Here is a 10,812-nt window from a genome sequence, read left to right on the forward strand (position 1 = left end):
TGACCTTCCGTAAACCTGTTTCTTCAGTGGGTATACGGAGGACATTTATTAAGTGAGGATGACGGGTCCAGCCTCGGTGCTAGTGGATTTTTAACATGAATTATTTCATCTAATCTCAAACCAATCCTGTCTAATAGACATTATTGCTTCATCCCCATTAGATAGATGAGGAAAGAGACTTCAATCACCAAACGAATACGTGGAGGGGCCAGGAGTTGTCGGCTTCCAGGATTTGTAGAGTCGTGTAAGAAGTGAGAAAACGCAGATGAAGTATTTAGCCATGTCTGGCCCTCAGGAAGTGCTCGGGAAAGGGTAGCTATTATTACTAGTGTTATTTCTTCCCTGCCAGGAAACTCTCCCGGTCATTGAAAACATGCACCCCATCGAACAGAAACGAGGTGGCTTTGTCCCGAAATCACTGTTGCAGTTAGCAGGCCATGGGCGTGAGTAATGCACAGCACGACTGGAACTTGAACGTGTGGAAACACCTCTCGTCTCTTCGGCCACGGAGAGGACCGTCGTGGGGTGTCATTAGGGAAAGCGCTGTAGCCAGAGTATGCTTTTCCCCACTTTGAGATATGATGATTTCTCTGCTATTAATAACAGACGTGGCCAGGCAATTGCAGATGGAGATGGGTAATCACATTTTGTGTTTTTAAAGCTTAATCTGATCACCTCGAGGATCAAGGAAGTACAGTTTTCATAATGGTTAAAGTCTGTCTTGCGCCACCATTTATAGACCAAAGTTCAAGCCTCACAGGTGTGGAATGGAGTTTATCTTTGCTCTGCAGTATGCATGTGTGCATGCAGGAGAGAACATGCGTGCACGCGTGCCTACGTGGGTGCATGTGTGCGTGCATGCGTGCATGAGTGCGTGCATGTGTGTGTGTGTGTGTGTGTGATTTATTTTTTGTGCATGTATAAGCTGCTCCAAAGCTCGGCCCGGGGGCAGCCCTGTCACATTTACCTGGTAAACGTTCCTTTTGAGAAAACAGGAAGCCGGGGGCCTCAATTCTGCCTGCAGCTCTGCCCCGATTCCCATTGCAATTCCTGGGCTTTTGCTCATGTGTGAAATTAGGACAGTCTCCCAATGTTTACCTCTTTTTCTCCCCCACACAACCGAGAGCTCTTTAAAGACAGAAACTCTAGTACCAGTCATCGAATTCTCAGTGTCTAAAAGAGTTTCTGGCATAGAGTAGACGCTCAGTAAACACTGAACAAATGATTCTCTGAGTTTCTTCCAGTTTCGACATGGCACGGTTCCATGAAATCATAATCTAGGGCATGGAACTGATTCTAATACACACAGCGGATAACGCTGGCTGTCAGCTCTCATTTTTTTCTGTCCAAGGTAGAGACACTTTCATGAACATTTCCACCCAAATATAGGTAATATGTACCATATGATGTTGAGATCTGCCAAATTTTCCTCTTCTCTAGCAGTAGCGGAAATGATTTGGAGGAGGAAGAAACTGAAAGTCTTAATTTGAAACGTCGTGAGCCGCTGGTTTTATTTATGCAGAAGGTGCCTATCAATCACTCTCGTCCATAATAGAGAACTGGCCACCCACAGCGACTGTCACCAAGGCCTCTACACCCAGGTCCCCTTGGTGAGATAAATTGGAGAGGCCACCAGCCAACAATGTCTGCAAGCTTCAAGAGACATGAGGGGAGTTCCAGATCTGGGAGGGGAAATGACCCAGGAGGACGTTCTGTTTTCCCGTAGGTTTTCATGCACATTAGTCAGGATTCTTGGACGTTCAGGATTCATGAACCACGGGATGAAGTTCGGCTTGTCCCTTTATTTTTGCACTGACTGCTCGAGATTCAAAGTTTCAAACAAGAGCATCCGACTAAGTTAGGTCACACCCCCAGCCACGTCTCTGTCCTCTTTGGGCTCCCATATGGGAAAGAAGGTCCAAACTCTCACACAGGGTGGGGACCCAAATAGAATGGAAGTTTGCATGTTGGTCAGCCACAGAAAAATGACAAGCGTCCACTACATCGCAGCTCGGTAGCGTAGCATCTGTAGCATGCTTTATAATACATCGTTTACAAAGATCGGTGAAACCCAGTCTGCAGTCACAAACCCGGCGCCCTAAGTGGGCCAGACTCATGATTAATGCATCCAGGCTTGTTAGAAATTCTCGCACCAAAGGTTGAAAAAATTACCAGCCAAAATTAAATTTTAATCGGTTAGCAGTTTCCTGCTACTTTACCCAAGGCCATTTTAGAGGTCGTGCTTGAGCACTGCAGGCTACCTACCGGCTTGTCATAAAATTCTTCTGCCAGCTTGGATACACCCAAGGGAACTTATAACTCTTGATCAGGTTTCCATTTCCCTCCCCTTCAGCCGGAAGCCCCTCCCACCTCTAAAAAGCGAGGACTCCGAGCCTTGCTCACTCCCCGCCCAATGGTTAAACTGGAACTCCAGGACTCAGCTTCAGACCTTGGCACCTGCTCCCCTGCAGAACGGCCTCTGGGACAAGCCACACAGACATCTGGCGTATGGCGGGCTGGAAGCTGAGCAGAGCGAGGGACAGGATTTGTGCTGGAGGAGAAACTTTTCTTAGTAAAGAATGGAGATCCTCAAGGCAGTACACAAGACTGAGACCCGCAGAGCACAGGCCTGGGTGCTGAGGACGAAAGCGGGGGCCCAGGGGGGGCAAAATGGAGGTCACAGCAGGAGACCGCCTCATCCAAATCCAGCAGCAGTAACGCTACCGAAGGACAGGCAAAAAAAGGGGGACGATTTCACCTCCGTACTTGCAGGAGGACGTAAGGGGACGTGTACAGAGATAGTCACTAAAGCTCTGTCAGCCACCCCCAAAACAAAAACCTGAAAACGTCCCCCAAAAAGTTCAATCTATTACTGTATAATCAGACCGTAATGCGAAATAAAAAGAGGTGACGTAGGAGATATTATAAATAAATTGAGAAATGTGAGTGGCAGAACCGTGTGCATAGCATGTTTCTGTTTTTTTTGTTTGTTTCTTTTTTAAGTTTGTTTTTTTTATACGGGTAGGCTTGTGTGTGAATAAAAAATATGGGGTAGGTAACCTAGAAACTGGGAATTAGCGGGGGGCGGTGCAAGGAAATGGAGATGTTTACTTTTCACTTGACGTCCTTTTTCCATTTGGACGTTTGCTCTGAGAATAGTCTATATTTAAATTAACATGTCACAAAAGCGAAACATAGCAGGAAAAGGAGTAAAATTGGTCATTATGGCGCAGGAGTCAGGAGTCAAGAAACGTTTTTCCCAAACAAGGCAGGTCACCAGAGCCTGTGGGCGGGCAGGCTTCTCTCATTTCAGAAGGCTGCTCAGCTTGTGGGCCCAAAGGAAAACCAGCTCTGTGTTCCCCTTAACCTCCGGGACACCTGAGGGCCAGGCCTCTGCTCCACTCAGGCGGGGACCCACTTCCTACCTCCCGCCCAGGCATCTGCTGGGCGGCGGGCACACCACGGTCAGGCTCAGCACGTGTCACCGAGGCAGGGTTGCCCCCTCCACCCCTCCAGGCCCGGAAAAAGTCAATCATTATTGAAAGCCTGGGACCAGGGTTCGGCCTGCTTGGTTTGTAGTCCTATGATAATAGGGGAGATGTTGGTAGTAATGGTTAAGAAGCTGGTAGGAGCTAGTTTGGAAACTTAACTGAATTCTAGAGTAGAAAACAGAACGCCTGACTTTAACTACTGACCCCAGGGAGATGCTGTCTTTTTCTAGGTGACCAAGAATAGCCTGTACTAAAGCCTCCCTGACAGGAAGCGGGGAGAAGAATGCGGATGAGCTTAGCAAAGGGCCTCCAAGGGAGAGGTGCTCGCCCTAATTCCCGGACATGGGGCTTCACCCACTCAAAACCCTGCAGACACCCAGCCGCGGACGCCCGCAGGGAGGGACAGGCGCGCACTCGGCAAAGCTGGCCTAAAGCCACCGCACTTCCCTCCCCACGCGTCTGGCTGCCCCAAACCTTCCAGGCTGAAGCTTCGCCTTTTCTCCCCGCTTCTAAGCTGCTGGAGACGTAAGGGACCAAACCCCTTTCCCCGTGGCCAGGACTCAGCAGTCGGTGAGGCCCTAACGGGACTATGTGTGGGTCCCAGAGACCATGAGCGCCTATTACCTTCCAACTTCCAGTTCAGTCCCCTTGGGACAAGCGTGGCTGGAGGAGGTCCGGGCTGCTTGGGCCGGTGGGCAGCCAAAGTCGGTCAAAGCTACGCGCCTTTGAGCAGTGACCACCGACTCTGACCTGGGCCGCAAGCCCAAGACCTGCTCATCATCCTTCCTGCACATTTCACTCGGTCGTGTTGCTGGCCAGCCTTTCGTGTGACTCCCAGAACTACCACAGCAAGAAGGCCTGTCCCAAGCCCATCCTCACAGAGCCAGAGCCCGCGGGGCTGGGGTGACAGCTGTGAGGATGCAGCGGTGCTAGGCTGTCCTGCCCTGGTTCCTTTGGACTGTACCCAACAGCACGGGCCAGCCCCGTCCTGGTTCCACCTGTCTTTGGAGGACCCCTCTCCCAACCCCAGTCGGGGGGACAGCGGTGCACGGGAGACCCCACGACCTGGCCTGAAGTGCGGGCGCCCCACTCCCTTCCCGGGGCGTCGGTGGGCCCGCGGCCGGGGAGCCCAGGAGCGGCTGCGCCCCAGTCCCCTGTGCGCGCACAAAGCCCGGGGCGCCAGAACCCTCCGCCCCGCGGCGTTCGGCTGCGGGACCGCGACCCCGCAGGGCCCCGGGCCGGGGCGGCTTCGCACGCTGCGCTCCGGCCGCCGCGGCAGCGCAGAATCGGGGCCGCGCTGGTTAGGTAGCTGGGGGGACCGGAAGGATGGCGAGGAAGTAGGAGAGGGTTTCCTGAGATGAAAGATTACTTCCGTCCGGGCGCTGGCCTCTCTCTGGAGCCGGCTCGGTGGGGGCTGGGGAGCGGGGTGCGCGAGGCTCGGGGACCGCGCCTTGCCACCTGCAGCGCCCGGGGCCGGCGGGACGCGCTCGGCCCTGCTGGGGCTCACGCGGGGGACCCTTGCAGGTGGGAGTCCAGAGCACCTCCAAGAGCCCCAGCCATGGTGGCCAAACAGCGGATCCGGATGGCTAACGAGAAGCACAGCAAAAACATCACCCAGAGAGGGAACGTAGCCAAAACCCTGGTAAGCGGCGGCGGAGGCGACGCCGAGGGCCGAGCGCGCACGGCCGGGGCGGGGCGGGGCGGGCGCGGGCCCGGCCTCCTCGCTCCTGCGGCCCCCAGCTCCTCCGCGCCGGCCCGGCCCGGCCCGGCCCTCCTGCGGGTCCCGCAGCGCGGGCGCTGACAGCCGGGCTCAGGGCGTGGGGGACTCCTCGGTGCTCTCCTGGGCAGAGGGAGCCCAGGTGGGTCGTGACCCCTCTGGGAGTGGTGCTGGGGCCACCACGGACGCGAGGAAGAGCCTCCCCAGGAAAGCACTGGGCCTTCTGTCTCTGCGAAACACAGAAAGTCACATAGTTACAGGAACAGTTAAAGCAAGCGCTTGACACCGGGCCGGAACCAAATAACTGCCAGAACGTGTGTTTAATAAGTGATGGATGGATGAATGAATGAATGAATGAATGAATGAAACGGTAAATGAAGGCCATTTATCATCGCCCCCGCCCAGGCTTCACCCTGGTCTCCATCCCCGGCAGATGCCCGCCATAAGAAGGTTTCTTTCCAGCCCCCTTGTAGCAGTCTCTCCGTGTTAAGTTGGAAGTTACATGAGATCCAGACCCCTATTTCCCAACATCTTTCTGTTTTGCCTCTTCTCCAGTGAGGCTTCTCAGCACCGGGTCAAGTCCAAATGCAACTTTACTCTTGTTTGCCCTGAGAATTCAGGCTTGTCTGATGGTATGACCTAGAACTTTAGAGACTAGTTTATTGCCAGGCATACTGTGGCCCCAAAACTGTAGATTGAAGCTTTATAGCGACTTTTAAGTGAACTCTGTGCCTTTTAGCAATAATCTTTAACAGAGAATGCCAGCTCTATGAGTTTGGAGGTTCAGCGGCATACCTCGGGGAGGCGCTGGACAGCGCGGTCTCCAAGTGTGTGAGCAAAGGCTCCTGGAATCTCTTAACACCAGGCACTTAAGAGGAGCCCAGCTGAAGCTTGGGATTTGGCTGGAAAAGCCTGCAGACTTGGTGAGACAATTCCTTCTAGCCAAAAAAAAAAAAAGGATGCTAGTTTGAGTAACTGGGCAAACGGCTGGATCTACAGGCTCTAAGATAAGAAAAGAAAATGGAAAATTTGGAGAAAAGACTGTTTAAATATCTAGGAAATGTAGTCACCCGCAGTTCTACTCAACTTTCAGAGCTGCATTCGAACTATGTTTAATGTACGCTGTGAGGGTTTTTTTAATAGGTTCTGATATATCGTGAAGTGGGCCCTTCAAAAGTTCCTGGCCCCCATGAGGGTCGTTAAATGGCCCAACTAAATTTGTAATAAAAGGTTTCCAAACCAAGCCACAATGTATATTTATTTTACTTTGGTTAGAAGGGTTTTTGGTTAACTTTATTATAAGTGGATCAGCATCCAGAAAAAGAAAAACAAAATTCTTTTTCAAAAAGAAAGCTTTAAATCCTAAATTTCATTTTCCTAATTACAGGCCAAACATGATTATACTTTGAAAGTTAACTTATTTAGATGAAATTCGATATATGGGGACAAATGAACAGATTCTAACTGAAAATTCAGACTAATCATTCAGAAATAAAATCCTTTAATTGTATTCAGATGCCTCGGTATTTTTCATTATTAGCTAATAGCTGTGGAGTGAATCGATATTATTCTCCCAGATAGCAGATAAAGCCAAGAAACAGAGAAATGGAATAATCATTTCATGATTAGACAGTAGTAACTTCTCCGGAATGAAGAAGGAATTTGAATTTCAGAGTTCTGAGTTACGCTGCTGCTGCCTTATCCCAGAGAAAGCCATTCCATGACATTCTGGAGCCTCGAGAAGTGACAGAGTCTGGTTTGAAATGAACTGTGTCATTTGTGGGTTTCTACTGCTTTCCTTACCTTTCCCAGCAAAATGGAGTCAAGCTTGGGCGAATAGTCCCCATGGAATCGTGTGGAGAAACACTTCCCCGGAAAAGTAACTTAAAGCTCTCCAAAAAGGATATGTTGGTATTATGTTCACCCAGGTGTTCTTGAGCTCTGAAAGTCCCCCAAATAATAACGATTCACTGGGAAATGTCATCAAAGAGGTTTTTGTGCCAAGCTCTGCACGTTGATAATTTGTGTCTTTCTGCAAAGGAAGAATAAAGGACTTCATCTGGTATCTGACCAGACCACTAATTCGTTTACAGCCTTCGGAATTCGCTCGTTGTCATTGATGGAGATGGGGCAAAATGAATGTTTCCTACAGCGTTAGCAGGATGACAGCACCAGATTGAGTTTCTGGTCCACGGTGGCAAAATGTTAGGAACTTGGTGAGAGAGATTAGGGAGTCACACTCTGTTCAGGTAACTTTATTTAATATCTCTACTACGTCCTTGATCTGACTTTGACCGGGTCTAATGTGCCAGAGAATGACACAATACAAATGCTAGTTAAAGTTATCTTACGCAGTTATTTAAGATTGACTTTGTCCTTGTCTAATCAAGGGCAGCCACGTCTTTCCCTGCAGCGTGATTTGCCTTCGTGCAAGCGTGGCGGTCGATACAGCCCGTCAAGGTCAGGGAAGTGCATGGTTTCCATCCTCAGTCAGAGTCTACCTGCCACCGACACTTAAGCCAAAGAGAAATGCAGAGCTAACTCTGTCAGCCATTAGGAAGTGTGATCGATTAGACAACATCCTTTCTAGACCCTGTCTTCACTCCGCCTGGCCTGAGGAGTCACGGTTGGTGAGGCTCGTATGCTTATTCATTCTTCGATGAACGTTTATTAAACATCTATTATGTTTACGTTCTGCACCGGTCATTGCCATACACTGACACGAGAGAAAGTGCCTGCTCCTTTGGGGCCTGCGGTCTAGTGCAGAGACAGACATTAAACACATTATCGCATGAATAAACAGACTTACGAACCGAAATAAGTATCAAGGAAGAGTACATGGCGATTTGAGTGACAAGTGAACCCAGTGGTGGTAGTAGAGAAGGCACTCTAAAAATGAAACAGGTGAGCTGTGAAATACAGAATTCTTGCCTTACCTGTAATGAACTGAGGAATTGATATTAGCCGCTGCCTATTTGGGGCTCACGCAAAGGAGCAAGTATTTAGTGAGTTCTTTTTTCTATCTTCTCCCTTTTTATTGGGGAAATTCACCGCTTTTTCAGATGCCTCTCAGAAAATGCTGCTTTATCCATCAACTGATTGGATTTTAAGGACCAAACCCTACCTGCAAATAGACCTATAGGGCCTGCAGAGAGATGTCCTTATTACGTTTGTGCTTTTGGTTTGAGACAAGCAGGAGGTATGCGGGGCTCGACTGGTATGTGTACGACAGCCCCCCGCTGCTCCCCAGGGGTGCAGAGATCTGCCCACCGTGGAAGCTTCACTAAGGCTCAGGAACTTGATTACAAAATGCTGCTCCTCCTGTGGTGCAGCTGCCTTTCGAAGCATTTCCACTGCACTTGTCTCCCCGGATTCTTTGGCACCTAGAAGGTCTGACAGCATGGCCGTGCCCTATGACCCTACTTGCGATTCACAGATTCGGGAATTAAAGATGAAGCTGTCGGGGGAAAACACCCAGGCTCTGTGATGAGGCGGACCTCAATTCAATCCCAGCTCTCGCTCGAGTTCACAAACCTGAGCCTCGCTTCTTAACTACAGAACGGAGCTGCCTGGCGTCCGTCCTAGCTGCTAGACACGGGGGGTCCAGACCGCTTAGTATGGAGTCTGGCATAGGGTGAGATTTCAACACACGGAAGCAATCATCGGTAGTCACATCTTTGGCTCCCGACTCGCTGTATTGGTTTTATGTGTTCATATCCTGCCCCAGAACATGTAAGACCCCCAAGTCGATTGAGTTGCAGGAGTGTAAATAAGGCTATTGATGAATTTTCCCAAACCTATCTTGATCCTTTACGATTTTTATTCACCTATATCTGCCCACAGGACACTGGGGCTGAGTCTGTCCTTTTCGGAGTGGTGCCCCCAGCCTCTGGTACAGTGACTGGTGGTACTCAGTAAATGTTTCTCGAATTCACGAGCCTAATCTTCCTTTCTCCCATTCTCTTTCAGAGGCCGCAAGAAGAGAAATATCCTGTGGGACCATGGCTGTTGGCACTGTTTGTTTTTGTTGTCTGTGGCTCAGGTATGGGATTTTCGCTGGCCTTATGTCCCATGTTCTCCTCTTTCCTTCAGAAACACATGTTTTATTCACAAGGTAAATAGACAAGAAATATATTAGTCTGGGATTCAAGCTAATCACCACCTGAAGACTTAATCTTAATGGGTTTTCACTGAGTTTCTATTCCAGCAGACCAAATACGAATAGAGACAGGACTGATATACTATCAAATTATAATCATAAAGTGATTACGTGGAGCAATTAAATCGGTTATAGATACTGTAGAGTTCAGTTAAACCTGCACTGAAGACACAGCCTAAGGCAGGCATTTAGAACAGAGAGTGGAGCACCTGTCTGGCTGAGATAAACCCACATTCCAGAGAGAGAGAGAGAGAGGTTCATTGCCTTAAAAGGAAGCGTTCCAGTGCTTCTGGATAGAACTGAGCCTTTGACCCGAGACTCCAGGTACCATTGATACTGCAAGGTGACAGATTCAGAGAGCTTTACTTACAGTGACGTGCAAACTCACACACACAAAGAGGAGTCTTGAGCAAAAGGATCACGCAGTCCCTTCTAGTCGAATTTTGTCATTGGGAGTCTGGACATAATTCCTGGTCCCCATGGGTTGGGTCTCTGAAATACTGGCAAGTGGAGGTCATTTCTAACAGCAAGGTAGACTTTCGGAGGGTCCCGTCTCCATCACCTCCCTGCTACTGAGGGCGAGGAAGACCTAGGCCTCCCACAAAGGGGTCATTCTGCCCCAATGGCAAGAGACACCCGTGACTAAAGAGAGAGCAGTGCCTCTGACCTTCAAGAAACCACCCTCCAAGAAAATAAAAGCTTTTAGGAGGACGGAGGGACCTGAAAGATGTGACATGGTTGTCGCTTGAGGCTCGAATATGTTGAAGATGATTTGGCATTCCAAGATGAGGAGACGTTCCGCTCAAACAGAACTGTGCCCCGTTCTCAAAGCTGTGTCCTCAAAGGGCATCTTTTGCCCCCTACGGGGGGTCCCTCATCTTTAACAGAGTTTCCTCGTCCTCTGCTGGAATACTTCTGAGGGCAGAGCGCTCACTCCTTCAAAAAGCCATCCCATTTCTGTACAGGTCTAACTCGACTAGAAACATCTCCCCTCTTTTGAGCTACACTGTGCCGTCTGCTCGATAATTCAGGTGTGGACTCCTAAAAGTCATACAGCATGGACCCATTCTCTTCTGAATACCTTGAATCTTTGGGTATTTTACAGATGACTGTGTAGTGGTTCCTTCCACAAACTAAACTTCCCCAGTCTCTCAACCTGGCCCCATAAGATGTGGGTTCTAGATGCCTCTTCTGGATACACTCTATGACTCTCTTAAAGAATAGCATTTGCAACTGCAGAAGTTGGTCTGGAGTGGTGTGAATGCTGCAGAGGTAGCAGGATTGTCACTGCCCTTGGTCTCACCACTGTGCTTCTGTTAATCTGTCCCGGTTTGCAGTTTATTTTGAACAGTCACAGCTCATTCTAGACTCACATCGAGCTAATGGCCAGCCAGGACCCACCAAGCTCTTCTTCACATAAACTTCCTGCAAGCTTCAGAGATGCA

The 10,812-nt window shown here is 49.6% G+C and overlaps 1 protein-coding gene across 2 annotated transcripts in view; it reads left to right on the forward strand.

Moving 5' to 3' along the window:
• The first annotated feature begins 4,820 nt into the window (after positions 1–4,820).
• SERP2 (stress associated endoplasmic reticulum protein family member 2) overlaps positions 4,821–10,812 on the forward strand; it is a 20,300-nt gene continuing 14,308 nt past the window's right edge. Inside the window, exons 1-2 of one of the 2 annotated variants that reach the window (XM_039877238.1) lie at positions 4,821–5,133; positions 9,178–9,250. In XM_039877238.1, the coding sequence (XP_039733172.1) occupies positions 4,849–5,133; positions 9,178–9,250 (358 nt within the window). In that variant the 5' untranslated portion in view covers positions 4,821–4,848. Of the gene's footprint in view, positions 5,134–9,177; positions 10,759–10,812 lie in introns of those variants that run through there. The other variant, XM_039877237.1, reaches the window with a different exon arrangement.

Source organism: Pteropus medius, unplaced genomic scaffold, assembly GCF_902729225.1.
Source record: "Pteropus medius unplaced genomic scaffold, Ma_sr-lr_union100, whole genome shotgun sequence".
Lineage (NCBI taxonomy): Eukaryota > Metazoa > Chordata > Mammalia > Chiroptera > Pteropodidae > Pteropus > Pteropus medius.